The sequence below is a fragment of the Centrocercus urophasianus genome, unplaced genomic scaffold (genome assembly GCF_019232065.1).
Source record: "Centrocercus urophasianus isolate 14NV4802_14NV808 unplaced genomic scaffold, USGS_Curo_1.0 seq_1482, whole genome shotgun sequence".
NCBI lineage: Eukaryota > Metazoa > Chordata > Aves > Galliformes > Phasianidae > Centrocercus > Centrocercus urophasianus.
The window spans coordinates 85,181-101,441 of record NW_024884678.1 but is presented as its reverse complement, the minus strand read 5'-3'; the positions used below and the strand labels follow the sequence as shown (position 1 = coordinate 101,441).

The following is a 16,261-nucleotide window of genomic DNA, read 5'->3' as shown; positions in this document are numbered from 1 at the left end:
CAGACATGCATCCATGCCAGAGGTGTTTTGCTCTGTTGCGCTGCATGGTGTAATGATGGAGCAGGATTGTATTTACAGTGAGCAAAGTGCTTTCAGAATCAGGGTGATCTGAGTCTTTGAAGTGTTCAGAAGCTGCAGCAGCAGGTAATTCTGCAGGGGCACAGCTGGGTGCTTTGCAGGTGGCTGTACAACAGCCTTGTGCATGATACATTATAGCTAAGCCTTTTCTGCTCATGCTGAGTAGCGTTATTAGTTGTGGGGTAGAATTCCCTGAGGGTGTTAGAATTGTTTTATTAGTTCAAATGAATTTTCTGGTTTGATGGTCTTTCTTGGACTCAAAAGGTTTTTGACAGATCATTTAGCAAATTGATACAGTTAGAAATGATGTCTTTTTTTTTTTTTTTTTTTTATTTTTTTTTTTTTTTCCTTTTTGGAAAATTTTTTTTTAAAAAAAATTATTGGGGAGTGTAATTACTTCGTTCATATTGTTTTTTTTTTTTTTTTTTACTGTCAGGAGGTGCATGTGTTTTATACACCCTGTAGCGGTATTATATATAGCTTACTCTGTTTTTATAATACCCTGGAAGTCTCCTTCCTAGTACCATCAGTGTGTTAGAGCTTTGCCTCTATTGCTGTGAATTGCATCTCATTAAGTTGTTTTAGGGTTTGGGAGTTTCTTTGTCTTTAAGTGGATAAAAGTGATGGGAAAACCGAGTTATGTTTAGAGATGTAAGCCTCACCTCTTTATTCTTGGTGATGAACACCTAATCCATCTGAAGAGATCTTAATTAAAAGAACCAAGATGAGCTTGGTATTTCCTAGAGCAGTGATTCCAGCTAGGCTACTGTGTTCATCCTTAACTTTCCCAATCGTGTGAAAGGATAGGCACTTAATAAGAGACCTTTTGTGCTTAATTTCTTATGATGATAGCATTGCATCATTCAGGTATGTTTATTTAGCTCCGTGCTTTGTGGTTGACTGTTTTTCATATTCACTGTTACTCACGCAGCGTTTGGTGGTGTTGGTTCTCTCTAACATCTCATTAATCTTCCATCTGCTATAGAACTCATTTTCCCCGTGAGGTATTCTGTTACCTTACCAAGGTTTTACATCTTCAAACTTCCAGCAGTTCAGACTTCTATGGTTTCTGCTGTTGTTTTGTTATTTTTCTAGAACAGGGTTTAACTCTGTCTTGAGCCTTAGAGGTTTTTCTAGCCTTGGTGATCCTAGAGTTCAGAAGGCTGCTGATGAATAATAGTCACTTCTTTTTATTAACTGTTTGAGGATAAACTTGCTGAAAAGTGTCTGGAATCTATCTAAAATACTCAATTAAGTTAATGTGCTTTTGTAGTACAGAAGAGCTGTTCTGAATCCTGTGTTTTGACCACAGCGAATTCTTCCTTCCATATAATCCAGGAATGGTTCTTACTTCATGTACGTAGGCACAAATATCAGATCATTAATCACTGAAGTAGCGGTAATTGCCTGTTAACTTTGCCTTTCACTGAGGTCCCTCTTCTGGGTTACTTAACAAAATATGGACATAACGCTGCAAAGTCAAACCACATCCTCCATTTTCCTCCTGCACTTCTGTTGATATGTTTGGAGTGGGTGCGCTGCTCCTTGATGGAAGCAGCTTTGGGTAGTTCAGTGTTGTGTCTTGGCATTGTGAAGGGCATTGATATTTTGCTTTACATGCAGCAGAAGCAGAGCTGAGGCTTTTCTTCAAGATTCTGTAAGTAGTTAAGTTTCATACTGTCACAGACTGAATATTTTTCTGTGATTTGACTGACTCCTGTAATTTCGTGTGCTTTTTTGTCCAATGGTAGTTATATGAATCTGTGAATGCATGCCTTATAGTTGGGCTTTGTTTATTCAGTGAGTAAATGTTTTCCCTATTGAAGTGAAGCTCTTGCCAAAGGTTACCTGTTAGCTATGGTTACAGGGCTCAGCCAGTAGTAAAATTTGAGTCCCATGAGAAATTCCTCCACCTTTTCCTCGTAGTATTATGTATGGTCAGTTTACACTGCTCAGAAAATACAACAGTCCCTTTAGAAAGTTGCTAAAATACCACATTTTCACTGTGCATTCACCAGTGTTACGTTCAAGGAAATAGCTATTGCAGAACTGTATAAAAAAAAAACAAAACAAAAAAACCCACTTTCTTTCCTTTCTCAGTGTAGGAAGTTATCGAGGTGGATAAACTACTCAGTATAATAAATTCCTGAGGAAGCCTGGCTCTGTTCAAGTTGTCCCTTCACAGAATCGTAGAATGACTTGGGTTGGAAAGGACCTCAAGGATCATGAACTTCCACCCCCCCTGCCACAGGCAGGGCCACAAGTCTCTCCGTTTAACACCAGACCAGGCTGCTCAGGGCCCCATCCATCCTGCCCTTGAACACCTCCAGGGATGGGGCATCCACAACCTTTCTGGGCAGCCTGTTCCAGCACCTCACCACTCTCTTGGTGAAGAACTTCCTGGTATCCAACCTAAATCTTCCCTCCTTCAACTGAAAACCATTTCCCCTTGACCTGTGGTTATCTACCCTTGTAAAGAGTTGGCTCACCTCCATATGTCCTTTACATATGGAAGTTTTACGTAGTGTGCTTTCATGGAGCTCTTAAAATAAATAAATAAATAATAATAATAATAATTAAAAAAAAAAATAAAACAAAAACCACACCAAAATTCTGTAACTTCAGAAGTGGTAACATTTGACTCTTCACATTGCATCCAATAGTTAATTAATACAGTGCTCTAGCCCACGTGTATTGGGTCCAAAATCAGAAATAGACATTTAAGACTCTGTTTTGATGTCTGTCATCAGATGACCCAGTAAAGAAATAGAAATAGCACTTACATAGCCGTTATTTGACTTCTCACCATTGCAGTTTCTGTGTGGCATGAAAGAGGTGTGTGCATTTCCTGGGAATCACAGTGCTGAAGCTTCTGTATTTTTTTAATAACTGTGAAACACAGGCACTTAGGAAAAGTGATGGCAGCAATTCAGAAATCTCTCAAATCATCAGCCTTTGTATTGAAACACTAATGTTTGTCTAAACAAATTTTTGTGTGTGTGTTCTGACCTCAGAAAAGAAGTTTTTGTAGCAGGTTGCTGATTCGGTTTTGACCATTATGCAAATTGTGTGAAACAGGTGTTATTCACTGCTCGGTTTTGGAGTGGATTTTAATGGGGCAGATCCTTTAATGTATTACTAACTGAACAAGGATGACAAAAGTGCAGCTACAACGTCATGAATTCTTCTGATGACTTCATGGTGTCTTTCAAGTGAAAGTCTTGGGGAGAGAGCTTATCCCATCCTGAGCAGTGCATCTTTTCAAGAGGTCTGTCTGTTCCATGAGAGGATTCTGCAGGGTGATGGTGATTATTGCTTTTATGAGCTGCAAAGTTAACCTCCTACTCATAGTGTTTCTGCGCACAGGCAGAGAAGAGATGAGCAGTGTAGGAAGATTTTTGAATTGATCCTGCTTTGTTTGTCTGCTATTAATACCCAGAGTTGCCAAGTTCAGCCTTTAGAGTTCCCCTGGTAGTTCCTGGCTTCCCACTCATCATAGGCATTGTTACAAGTCCTTAATTTCTTCACCTAAGAAGAATTTATTGGCACTTTTTATTTAAATTTAAAATGAGTTGATTTTCGCAGTTACAAATAGACTCTGGTGTCTGCTTTGTCAATGGAGTGTAGTTTCTTCCTTTCTCTTTTTCTTTTCCTCCTGTTGCAATATTTGTGAAAGCTGACAGAGTCTGTGTCACAAAATTTCAAGGCAAAAAAGTATAATTTGTTTGGAACGTAATGATTCCGCAGACAAAAATTGTCCAAGCACCCTGGCTTAGAAGGAGAGCAGCATGTTTTTGGTGGCTGCACTGACCTGGCATGTCAATTTCTATTTTGAAAAGCCTTGCTCTAGGTAGAACTGGATAATCAGTATAGGTAATGAGAATGTGAATACATTGAACTCAAAGATTACATCTCAGGCTATGAATAGACCACCTCATTAGATACTATTAGCCTGCAGAAAGTGCATTATTGATGTTCAGAAGCAAGCATGGTACAAGATGGCTTTGTTCAAATGCTGGGTGGAAGGCTGTAAGTGCAGTGCAGCCAATGCATACATCATTAGAGATAGGATAACAGAGAAGCCACAACAGAAGTTGAAGACTGAATAGCTTCTATTTTCTGGTTCATTTTGAAAGAGTCTTTTTCAGGTTTGCTCTAGAAGCCCAGCTCTGGTTTACCTTACTCGTATGATCCTACTGGAGTAAATAGGCCTAGTTGGGTGTGCTGAGAGCAAGGAAGCTGCAAATGATCTTTTCTGTATTCTAGGTCTGTCCACCTGGTCCCAGCATTCCAGATCTCACCGTCGGAGGTCTTCATGTTCCAGACAAGAAGATAGAAAACCTTCTGAGGTATTTCTGGAATCTGATTGCCATTTTGTTGCACCTACCAAATGAAAAGTGCATGTGTGTTCTGGGCATGTATCCGTGTCTTCTGAATTGTGCTTTATTTTCTTGCTGCTCCATTTCAACTGGCACTTAGTGCCCCCCCCTTTGCCTTTTTATTTCTGGTCAGGAGATGACAGAGCTCAGCTGCCAGCACCAGCGCCTGTCAGAGAATTTTGACTTAGTCTGACATCCGTTCAACATAGCTGTAGAGTCCTCTAGTGTTTTGGGCATCAGAATTGCCAGTGAAACTTTATCTTAGGTGCGCTTATTTTATAGATTGTACTGGGTGTTCATATGTGGTCATTGTTCATGTGCTTGTCAAATCTGCTTCCTGATAGTTTTGTCTTCCGTTGTGCTTTTAAGAAGTCGGATCAAGGGAGATAAAAATGGTTTTGAGTTTCCTTGGATAGATCAACCATTAGTAACACGTAAATGGGATCCAATTCATTCTGTATCTCCCTATCTTCAGACTAATACTGCATCGCAAACTCTGCAGAGGCTGCGAAGAAAGCATTAGATTTAGGAGACAGGATTTCTCGATTCAACTTACTTGCCTGATAACAAGTATTTTTGATTCATTAGCAAGTGTTTGGTGTAAAGAAACATGCTCTGTTAATCTCCCTGCAATACTCTAGCAAAATCCAGGAGAAGAGATTTCAAAGGAAGAATCTCCTTCATTCCTCGTGCTACTTGGCTTTTGATCTTCATTTTATTTGGACTTTGATTTGATTTTTCTTTCATTTTTATTTTTTTATTGCTGATTGTTAACAGCTTCTTTATTTTTGTGAATGTGCAGAGCTCTGGAAATTCACCAGAGCCGTCAGTTGGTTTGCTTTCCTTAATTATCTTTTGTACATAAACTTAGACTCATTTTTGAGAACTAATCCATGAAACACTATGAAGAAATAATTTCAGATAACCAGAGATCTTGCTGTTGTTTTTGTGTGCCTGTAATCCTGTTTCTCCTCTCCCTTTCCTTGTGTTTCTTGTCATTATCTTTCCAGTTTTGTGCTGTTTTCTCTTAGTCTGGGTGGACTTCCATATACTTCCTTCATATACTTTTTCATATATTAGCTCAGTTTCACAGCCGTCTCACCTTCTCTTCCTCTGCTTTGCCATAGCACGCTATTTTAATGGTAAGTGTGCTGGCAGAAAGGTGATGCTTGCTAAACTCCCTGGGTGAAATCGTGGTCTCACTGAAGTTGACCGCAAAACTCCCATTGACTTCAGTATGGTCAGAATTTCACCCTTTAGCTTTGAAGTGTTCTGTGCTGCTGAGAGCCAAGCGTTCCAGTGAGCTCTGCTTTGCTCCAGGCAGTCTGATTTCATCAGAAATTAGAGCAGAAAGAATGGTGTTACAGGGCCACTGGCTTGGGAAGGAGATTCTTGGCTGTCAAGTACCGTGTTAGCATCTCTCTCGAGAGCTTTGTGAGAAGTTTATCTGAGAGCTCGGGTTGCTTTGCCTCTTGGATTGAGCAAGGTTTGCACCCCATTTTATATTTCTTACTCTTCATTTGATGGCATTTATTCAAATAACTTTGAAGTGCAAGATCCCCTGATCAGCTCTGCATGCTCATTGTGTGAGACTGTTAGCTTTGCGGATTATTTTTCGTTTCTTGTTTACAGCCTCATAGGACTTGTGTTTTAAACACTCAGTTTACATCATTACCCACACTTACCTCTTACTTCATACAGTAATATTAGTCTTCACTTTTAAGGATGGCAGGCTTTTTGACCATGTCAAGAGAAATGCTGAGAAAAATGTAATTTTCCTACTATTTTAATGATAAAGGCAGAGCAGAAATGTACTGAGAGAGAAGTGGGGAGTACGTGAGTATTGGGAAGGAGAAGAGTTGTCGAGATAGGCTGCATTGTGAGACAAATCATACTTATAAATAGTCTTGAAAGTCTGACTAGCCATCGGGTTTGTTGTTCCCCTAAAATACTTCTCCTACTGGGTAATCTGTAGAGATTTCAGGGGTGTGACCAGTGTATGACACGAGTTGCTGTACTAGGGAGGCCTGTCTAATTAGCATGGTGTGTAGCTGTGGCACTTCTGCAGCCATATGCGTTCTGGCAGCTGGCTGGAGTTAGTGTAAAACCACTATTAGTTTGGGACTGGTTGGAGGCCCAGGAGGTTGTCACTTTGCTCTGTTAGCAGTCCCATAAGAGAGTCCAGGAGTACATTCCTTTTAAACCTGTGCAGTGTGGGGCTGGATAGATGCCTACTGTCTTCTTGTCCCCGCGGTGCTCATTTTTTGTCACTTGGTTGCTTTTAAATCCTTTCCTTTGAATACAACGTTTAATAGTAAAAAGCTTACAGTGCTGTGGAGGTAAAGGAGTGCTGAGTGCTGTTGCTGTAGTTGACTACAGCCTTGTCTTGCAGGGAGAGCAGGGTGGGGAGAGCTGGAAGATGGACAGACAAGTGCAGACTTGCAGTTCTGATTCCTGTGGTAACATCCTTTGCTTTCTGAAGTGCTGACGAGCAGTGGTGCTGGCTGCGGCTGAAGCTGCCACAGCAGTGGTGTACCATGCCTGCTGAGGAGCGGATCTCTTTGATTTCACTCTGTGGCTCGTGGAAGATGTTATCACTGCTTGCAAATGACCCAAAGTTGGCTAAGATACTGCTAGGTTTAGAGGTGGATGCTTTTGCAAAGGCAAATGACAGCTTTGGTGCAGAGGTGTCTGTAGCTGACAGAATGACAAGCATGTCTGGTGAACATCAAGCTACCACCAGAATTCAAATCTGGGATTATTTTGTTGATCTTTTGGGTTATTACTTTAAATGCTGACAAGTGTATGGGGCAAGAGTCATTTAAATAAGGCAAGAGTCATCTTGGTAGAATTTCCTCTTGTATCTGGTCATGGTGGAGTCATGCCTTGATTTCTATCACAGGGAATTTCTAGAATGCCTTTGGATTAGTCATAGCTCCAATAGTTGTGGGTTTTTTTGTTTGTTGGTTTTTTTTTTTTTTTTTTTTTTTTTTTTTTTTTCTTTTCTTTTTAGAAGTAGTTTGAGCAAAATTGAGTCTTCCTTATGCTGGTGATCTGAGACTAAAAGCTCCTGTGGTATTTTATTGCAGCCAAGAGGGAGGTCAAGTTGGGTAGCATCATTCCGCATCAGTGTGTGGGGGAACACAGGACTCAGAGAGAAAGTAACTGAAGTCATTTGCACCTTTTGCTACCCCTTTCCCTGCAATGAAGCTAAACTTCTGTCCTGCAGCGGGAGGGGTTAGTTGACTTTTGATATAGTGACCTTATTATGCGCTGTGCTCCATGGTTACCCTGGAGCTGTGAATCATAGAGTGTAAATATCAAATGTCAGTGTCTCTATTTTTCTCTCTTGGTCACTCTCTTTGCAGGTGTTCAGAACGGACCTGATCACTGCCATGAAGTTACATGACTCCTTCCAGCTGAACCCTGATGAATACTATGTGCTGGCAGACCCCTGGAGGCAGGAGTGGGAAAAGGGCGTGCAGGTGCCAGTTAGCCCAGGGACCATCCCAGAACCAGTAGCCAGGTATAGTTTGGAGGAATGAAAACAAATACCTATTTATGCTAGCAGCTTGTGTCTATGTTGCCTTGGCTTCTTGAGCTTTGTTTCACTTATCTAGCAAGGAAGCACAACGTGTCTCAGCTTTCTGAATGGTTACAGCAGTCAAGAATGGGTCTCTTCTGCCAATGTGTTGAAATACTAATGTCAGAGAATTATTTTTGGCCTGATGTTAGGATGAAGGGTGATGACAGAGCCTTAAGAATACTTTCCAGTTTTAAACCCAGGCTTGATCTCATTCAGCATTGCTGGGAATTCCTCGTATGATGTGTCCTGTGCTTACTCCCAAGCCATAGGTTTCTTTTCAAGGTAAAATTAGGCAAGCCAAATTTAAGGGCTAGAGAAAATACAGCATTTTTCTTGCTGTTTTATATATTTTTGGGGTCATTTTATTTACTGACTTAGAACACTGTTCGTTTTAGTTGCTGTAAGAACCATCCAGATGTGCATGTAACAATATGTTAATGTGAGATATTCCTGCTCTTGTCCGAGAAACCCTTGTTTACTTTCCCTTGTTTGTTATGCTTAGAAGTTTACTTTTTCAGGTGAAACAATACACTTGTAAGGGCAGGAGCATTTTGCAGCCATGTGTCTGTTTTATGCTTAGTTAGGACAGGAGTTAGAAGTGAGGAAAGGATTATTGCCATTTGCGCAAGCTAGATCTCTGAGTAAGTCTAGTCTGGTGCATGAAGCGTTACTAAGTGACACACCAGTGCCAACAGGGCCAGAACAGTCTATGACATGCAGCAAAAAAATGTTTTGGAATACAACTTCTATTAAGGCTTTATCTGGCAGCTTTAGCATTGGAGTAGTGGAACTACAGGAACATTTGTTAGTACTTCCTGCGTTCTCTGTACAAACCTGTATGTAGACCGCTGCACAGCTCCACCAGGTCTGTACAGTAAAGAAAACTTGTCTGCATAACAGATGAACCCTTTCCTTCTTCCACCTTCTGAAGGATCAGGCCTGGGGCTCTGAGGAGAGTTCAGCACTGAGAGGAGAACTCAGAACTTCCCCATCTGCTGTGTACTTCAGGGCATAGCAGCATTTAGTTCCCCCCCCACACTTACCCCTTGCTCCACACTGATCTCACCCACCTGCCTAAATGTCCACACTTTGTACAAGCGTGCTCACGTTCTCACTGTATTTTCTTAGAAGCATTTTCCAAGCCTGCAGGGAGGCCAGGAGACCAGTGGGCTTTATTAAAAGGAGACCTTCCTAGGTGTTCACCAACCTATATCTATCTTACATTTGAGGAGGTAGTTTGGTGGTTCTTTCAGGTCCGGGTGCTCACTGAAGAGGGAGCCGGTGTCTGTGAAGGGCCAACAGAGAGTGTGTTCTGGAAAGGGGAAAGGAAAACAGGGTTCCCAGAAGTTTGATGCCAGCGTGGAAGGCACCGCTTTTTTTTTTTTTTGTGCTGAGCTGTCTTGAATGCTTGTGTTGGTGAATACCTGCTGTACAGTGGCCTTCTGATGCCTGAAAACTATCCTGTTTGTCCTCTCACGACATATTTGGGAAGCCCTGCCATAGTAATGTTGGAGTCTGGAACTGTTCGTTGTGTAACTGTGAGAGGGAGGGTTGAGATTACTATACTTGGGATCAGCAGTAGTCAAACAGTACCTGGTGTAGAACAGAAGGAAAATATAACACAGAGAGTTTGGTCAGAGTGGTAAGAGAAGCAAGAACGTGTGGGGCTTCAGTGTATGCATGTGCTGAGACACAAGATTCATTTCAGTGTCCTTTAGGTACGTCACAACTTTTCTAGTTCTTCCACAAAAATAAAGAGATGAAGGTGGTCTGTTTTAAGGCCAGATTACCTTTGCTTGTTTCTTTTGTGCCACTACAGTGTCATCTAGTTGATATGTGCAGCATGCTGCCCAGAGGTTGTAATTTTGGTGTAGAGAGGTACTCAGGAAGGAATTTATGGTACAGAAGATTCAATGAGCAGTACCTAGTTTAAAGTAGATTCTCCATCAGATGTAGTAGCTTGTAATATTTTAATACTGCAGAGTATAACCAGGGATAGTCCTGGCAATGCCGTTAGCCTGGCAAAATCATTCAGGTTCTTATTCTGCCACAAATCCCTTCTGCACCTTATAAGCTCAGAATTCAGCACGGGGCTCGTGTCTATGATTTCTCAGATTTATTATCTGAATTAAACTAGGTGGGGGGAAGAATTAGGGCTGTGCAGGAGACTGAAATAGGTAGAGAGTTCATAGAGATCTGTATGTGCAAATACACTGATCGCAGAGCAGGAGATCTTTCTACTGTAAGCGCCACAGCTGGGAGCAAAATAGAGGAGCAAAAGGACATCCTCCTTGCTGTGAAGCTTAGGCTGTTGTCAGCAGAAAGCTCTGACTGCACCTAGTTGCCGTCTCAGTACCAGTGCTGCATGAGGAATTTATTTTGGTATGTGCATGTAACTTAGAGAAGGTGCAGCATCCTCTGCTGGGAGGACCACGTTGTGGCTGAACTGACAGAGTTGCCTGGAAATTAGGAGGCAAATCTGCAGCTTGCTGGGAGAACAGCTACTGTCCTTTGCAAATGGCATTTTTGCCCACTGCTCCTGACTTTGTGAAATTGCAGTACTTCAAGAATCTGATGTAAAATAAGTTATGTGCTGTAGGTATTTTCCTGTCTCCAGAACCAATACGTGCTGTTAAGCAAAATTTCAGTTGGCTTGCAGCTCAGATACACTCATGTGTTTTATTTGTTGGTCAACTGGAGCCTCCAGACCCTCAGGGGAGATAGGATTCAGTGGCTACTGATTAATACTTGCAGAAAAGGGTTTCATGCAGCATGTGATTAGTGACTGTGAAAGAGAAAATGCAGAGCCAGGATGCCAGAGCTTGGATCTACTTGGGTAAGTGAAGGGGAAGCTGTTGCGAATTGCTGATTCTCTGAGGAAAGTTCTTCAGAATTTCAAAAAGATGGCGATGCTGTTGCTACACACACATCCCAAACACCCAGAAGCAATGTACCATGGAAATTAATGTCTTTATTTGTAGTTGGTTGGTAGTTAGCAAATGGATTTTGAAGTCCTAAAACAGTTTAACACATGTGTATGTCAACCACTACTACATAAATACAGCATCTACTCTAGCTTTAAAGGAGCATGAATTTCAGGTAAGAGTAGCTGAGTTCTGTCTTCCAGAGTTTTCACTGTATTTATAGTTCTGGAAACAAAATGGATTTCTAATCAACTCCAGTTAATTTCTAATAATATTGCAAATCCTTTACAAAATTGTTACGTTCTGTTTTCTGTTCCCTTCTTAGTGGTGCCAGATACGCTTAGAAGATTGCTGTTGATTGTTAGCCACTTAGAATGAGGCATTGGGAATTCCTCAGAAATGGGTTGTTCAGCACCCCACCTACCTAGTGTGTGCTTGTCTCTTTGTTTTAGGATTGTGTCTGAGACAAAAGCTGTCACATTTACACGTCCCCGGAAGTATATTTCTTCATCAGGCACGAAGCCGCCAGAGCTGGGTTATGTTGACATTCGCACGTTAGCTGACAGCGTGTGCCGCTATGACCTCAGTGATGTGGATGTGGCATGGCTGCAACTTGCCAATGAAGAATTCAAGGAAATGGGTGAGCAGTGAGCACCTGTGCGGGTTGTATTTTTTGTTTTCATTTTTGTTTTGTCTCAAAGCTGGCAAGCTTGAGAAGAATTTTAAGGGGGGTTGGTGGTGGAAAGAGGTGATAAGAAGTCTGAGAAGCAGCTAATCACCACCTTGGGGTAGCTGCAGTCCTGATGTAATTAAGCCTTATATGTATGTCTTCATAACCACTGAGTTGTATCTGCTTAGACCAGATCAGAATCTGGCCACATGGTCTTCTATGGTACTTACTGTTTCACAAGGGAATTTTCACGTAATTTATGTTTTGCCATCAAGGCTAGCAATCCATGCAGCATTAATCATGTATTTTTCTCTGCAATATCCCTGGCCTCATTTTCAGCTAGTGATGTTCAGTGCAAAGAAAGTAGACAAGGAGTCTTAGGAGGTACAGCAAACTTAGGTCAGTTGATCACACAGGAAATTAAGCAATAAGGAGTTCTTGCAGTGGTTTATTTGAGGTTCTTCCCAAACCTTGCTTTGTGTGCTCCAGTTTTGAATCATGAAGAGCAGCTGTCATGGGGGGAGCATAAGTTGCCTTTCTAGGGGATAGGTTGTGTGGAGGAAGGCGCAGGGAAGGAACAAGGTTACTTATTTGTGCTGCACTGTAACGTGTAACAGAAAAATGAAAATGGGACAGAAGTTTTGCACAGACTTTGATCATTTGCATGATCAATGAAAGATGTCAGGACAGAAGTATTACATCTGTCTCTCATGGCAAGTGAGAAATGCAAGACAGAGGAGAAGCACTGACTGGACCAGAACTCTTTTTTTTTTTTTTTTTTTTTTTTTTTTTTTTTTTTTTTTTTTTTTTTGAGCCAACCATTATTAGAAACTTTAAGCTTGCTACAAGTATTGTACCAGATTTTGTCATTGTTTTTTGTTCCTTTATTAAGTCTTGGTTCAAAACACTCTCAAGTCTCTGATGTATCCGATATTCAACATTTATGTCGCAAAAAGGCAGCAAAAGCCATAGATAGATAGATATAACCGTAGAGGCTTTTTTCAAGAAGTAAAAAAACAAAACAAGTCTCGGAAGCCAGAATTTGAGTGATATTTAAAAAATGATTTGAATACGATGCTTCTGTTAATTTAATATCGTTACATGACTTCCTGACTGCTTTTTTTTTTTTCTGTTGGGAAACTGTTTATGCTGCAATGGGCATGATTGTCTAGAGATGAAATGAAATGTGTGTGTTTGGGGTGGGGGGAGGCTGGACTATATCTGCTCAGCTGTTGCTCCAAAGCTGGAGTTGTGCGTGGTCATGCATTGTGGTTTGTTTTTAAATAACAAATTCTGCTTCCCAGGGATGCCTGAGCTGGATGAGTACACAATGGAAAGGGTCATAGAAGAGTTTGAACAACGATGCTATGATAACATGAATCATGCTATTGAAACAGAAGAAGGACTCGGGATTGAATATGATGAAGATGTTGTCTGTGATGTCTGTCAGTCTCCAGATGGAGAAGATGGCAACGAAATGGTGTTTTGTGACAAATGCAATATTTGTGTGCACCAGGTATGGCAGCTAGGGAACTGAAAGGAAGTGTAGGGGTGGTAACAGAAACAGGTAGCCCAACTGCTAAAGATGATAGATTGGATTTTTCCAGTGACAGATGCTGATCTTCTAAGCTGGTGCAGACTCTCTGTTGAGCAATGGGATGAAATCAGAAATGACAGAATTGAGAAATTGTGGCAGGTTAGAAGCCTTTTTAGCATGGAACAGCAGATACAATTCTGGCATACCTGTTTTCTTGGCTGCTTCTTAATATGGAAGATGCCTTTTTTTCAGCTTGTCCTTCCTTCAGACTCAAAGGGATTTACTTTGTCACTCAGCATTTGGAAGCTGTGTTGTTCATAGGCAAGAGTGGCATTTACTTGCACATGTTTCTTAGATGTATTTGTACAAACAGTAAATAAATACTTCTAAGAAAACAGCAAGGTATGAATCTTACCTACAAGCTGTAAGGTATTTTACAAAGTACTCTTGAGAGTAATCTTGATGTTTTTAGACCTGTAACAGTTTCATTTTAGTCTCTGATCACATAAAATCCCACAATTGAAGGTTAAATTGAGACTACCAATGGAGGTCTCCATAACTACAGTTTTTGGGGTGGTTGGGGGGAGTGATTTTAGTTGCTTATTTTGCACTTTTCCTTCTGAATAAGAGGGAAGAAAAAGTGCTTTGGAATAACATTGGATATCACGCAGCAGTGCTCTTGAATTGGTAGTTGTTGTCTTGTGAAATAGATACAGCCCATTTCCTGGTACGTGTAGTCTTTGTGACATTGAACTTCATCCTCTCTCACTGCTTGCAGAGCTGTCTGTTGGCATTTGCCTCACTCTTCAGTGAGGTGAACAAATTCCTGGTTGAAGAGTGGGCACTGTTCTTTTGTGTAACAACTGGTCATTACTTCTGTCAGTGAAAGGTCTGTGAGAGGAGTGAATGGGTCATGTGTTTGGCTAAGTGCGTGAAGGTGTCCTGAGATTCTTTACAAACTGATGTTTCCATAATGTTATCAATTCCATGGGAGTATCTTAAGAGTTTTGAAAGACAACGTGTAAACAGCTAAGAAGTAGCATAAATGTGTGCTGTATCCTCTGTCTTCTTTCTCTTTCCTACAACTGAGTACAGGCCTGTTATGGTATCCTGAAGGTGCCAGAAGGCAGCTGGCTGTGCAGGACCTGTGCTCTTGGTGTTCAGCCCAAGTGCTTGCTGTGTCCCAAGAAGGGTGGTGCCATGAAGCCGACCCGCAGCGGCACCAAGTGGGTTCACGTCAGCTGCGCTCTATGGATTCCAGAGGTAGGCACTGACCTGCTAGAGTGCCCATATGCAGAGAAGCAGATTTTGGGAGAGAAGAATCCGTCTGAAACATTGTCCAGTCTGCTGTGTGTTGCTGCAGGGATGAGCATAGGTATATATGGTACTTCTTAACAAGGTGGTATCAAAGATTTTCATTTAGATGTAAAATCTAGCAGGATGATCTGAAAAGTAAGTAATTACGTTAATCTTTGTCAATCAGAATTGGCTGTCAGAAGGGATAACTGCTGGCAAGGCTCGTTTAACAAATGCACAAATACCATTTTAGTTTGTAAACCGAAATTGGGGGGAAGTTGAAATATGACAGTGAGAATTCCTATGGGTTCTCATAATTGAAATACTCATCCTCTGCAGTAACTTTCAATTGATGGTGTTCCTTGTGAAACTCTTTTCATGCAGTGAGGAACTAATTTTTTAGAAAGCTGTACTTCAGTTCCTTACAAACTGACTAGCTTTGAACTTGCTCATTTTAAGATTTCTTTGAGATTGCTTCCTTTTTCAGTTATAGGTGTAATAATCACTCTGTTTTTTAATATTTTTTTTCTCTTAGGTGAGCATTGGAAGCCCAGAGAAGATGGAGCCCATTACCAAGGTTTCTCATATTCCCAGCAGTAGATGGGCATTGATATGCAGCCTTTGTAATGAAAAAGTTGGTGCTTCCATACAGGTAATTTAATAACACGAGTGACTGTGTTTTGTAGTTTTTTAGGAGATAAGCCTGATGGTGTATCCACAGTCAAACTTCTTTGATTTCGTGTTTGCTTCTATGAACTTAATTGCGCTCAAAGTGCTTTTGAAAGTTAGTGTGCTAGTAAAAGTTGTCATAAAAATAACCAAGTTAACCCAGGGACTTCTAATTTCTAGGTTGGCTGGTAGGTTTATTAGTACACGAAAATTAAAATTTGTTGAGTAGAGGAAGAAAATATATTTCTGTGATGTATCATGTACAAAAATGAAGTTTGAATCCTGAATGCTTCTGTTTTGAAACCCGTGTGAATGTCTATTTGGTGATTTATAAGGCAAGTTGGATACTTCAGTGAGAGTTTTACATTGCCTGTAACAAGTAAAATCTGGGCATGCTCAGCACCTTTAGAATTTAAGTCAGTGGAAGTGAAAACCTTTATTTTGATGATTGATCTAGTTGTGTTGTAGATACTAAACATTGGAGTGATTGGGTTTTCAGGATAGTTGGGATTGGAGTGATTTCAATCTTGGCTTTTATTGCAAAGGAGGCAGTGAAACTACGGGCCTTTCTTTTTTTTCTGGACTTTATTGTTGGTCCAGCTTTTATTTTACTGAGGACAGTATCTGATCACATAATACCAGGCCTTTGAACACTAAGAAAGAAAGATTGCTCTACTGATCTGCCCCAAGATTCAAGTAAGCCACATGCTGAGGAAATGGGCTTCATTTCCTCCATAGGTTGTGGGTAGATTCCGGAGCTTTTGGTGTTTCCAAGGGGGGGAAAAAAAACCAAAACAACTTAACAACAAAACACAGCCTCCTGGCTGTAAATTTCCCAGCTCACATTGCTATAGAAGCAGTGCCACATTATCATTCTGGCTTCTAATACTCAACTGAGCTCAGCTTTGACATAAAAATGTTTAAAATCTTGAGTGTTTCCTTTTCTTCTGCGTTGAGTCATTTGGTGACACTGTCTGAAGAAGTTGTAAAACAGCAAAACTGCAGTAGTTTCAATGAAACCTGTCAGTCTGTTTCCATTCAAGGAATGTATAAAATAGTGGGTTTAAAGTAGAGAAAATAAATCTGTCCACAGTATATAAATTGTAAACAGACTACCTCCTT

At 40.8% G+C, this 16,261-nt stretch overlaps 1 protein-coding gene across 5 annotated transcripts in view; it reads left to right on the top strand.

The window, feature by feature from the left end:
• Nucleotides 1-16,261, top strand: part of JADE1 (jade family PHD finger 1) — a 42,575-nt gene that overhangs the window by 13,739 nt on the left and 12,575 nt on the right. For all 5 annotated transcript variants that reach the window (XM_042815309.1, XM_042815310.1, XM_042815306.1 and 2 more), the window contains exons 3-8: nt 4,345-4,427; nt 7,826-7,983; nt 11,420-11,607; nt 12,942-13,153; nt 14,270-14,437; nt 15,006-15,122. In XM_042815309.1, coding sequence (XP_042671243.1) covers nt 4,345-4,427; nt 7,826-7,983; nt 11,420-11,607; nt 12,942-13,153; nt 14,270-14,437; nt 15,006-15,122 — 926 coding nt within the window. The remainder of the gene's footprint in view (nt 1-4,344; nt 4,428-7,825; nt 7,984-11,419; nt 11,608-12,941; nt 13,154-14,269; nt 14,438-15,005; nt 15,123-16,261) is intronic.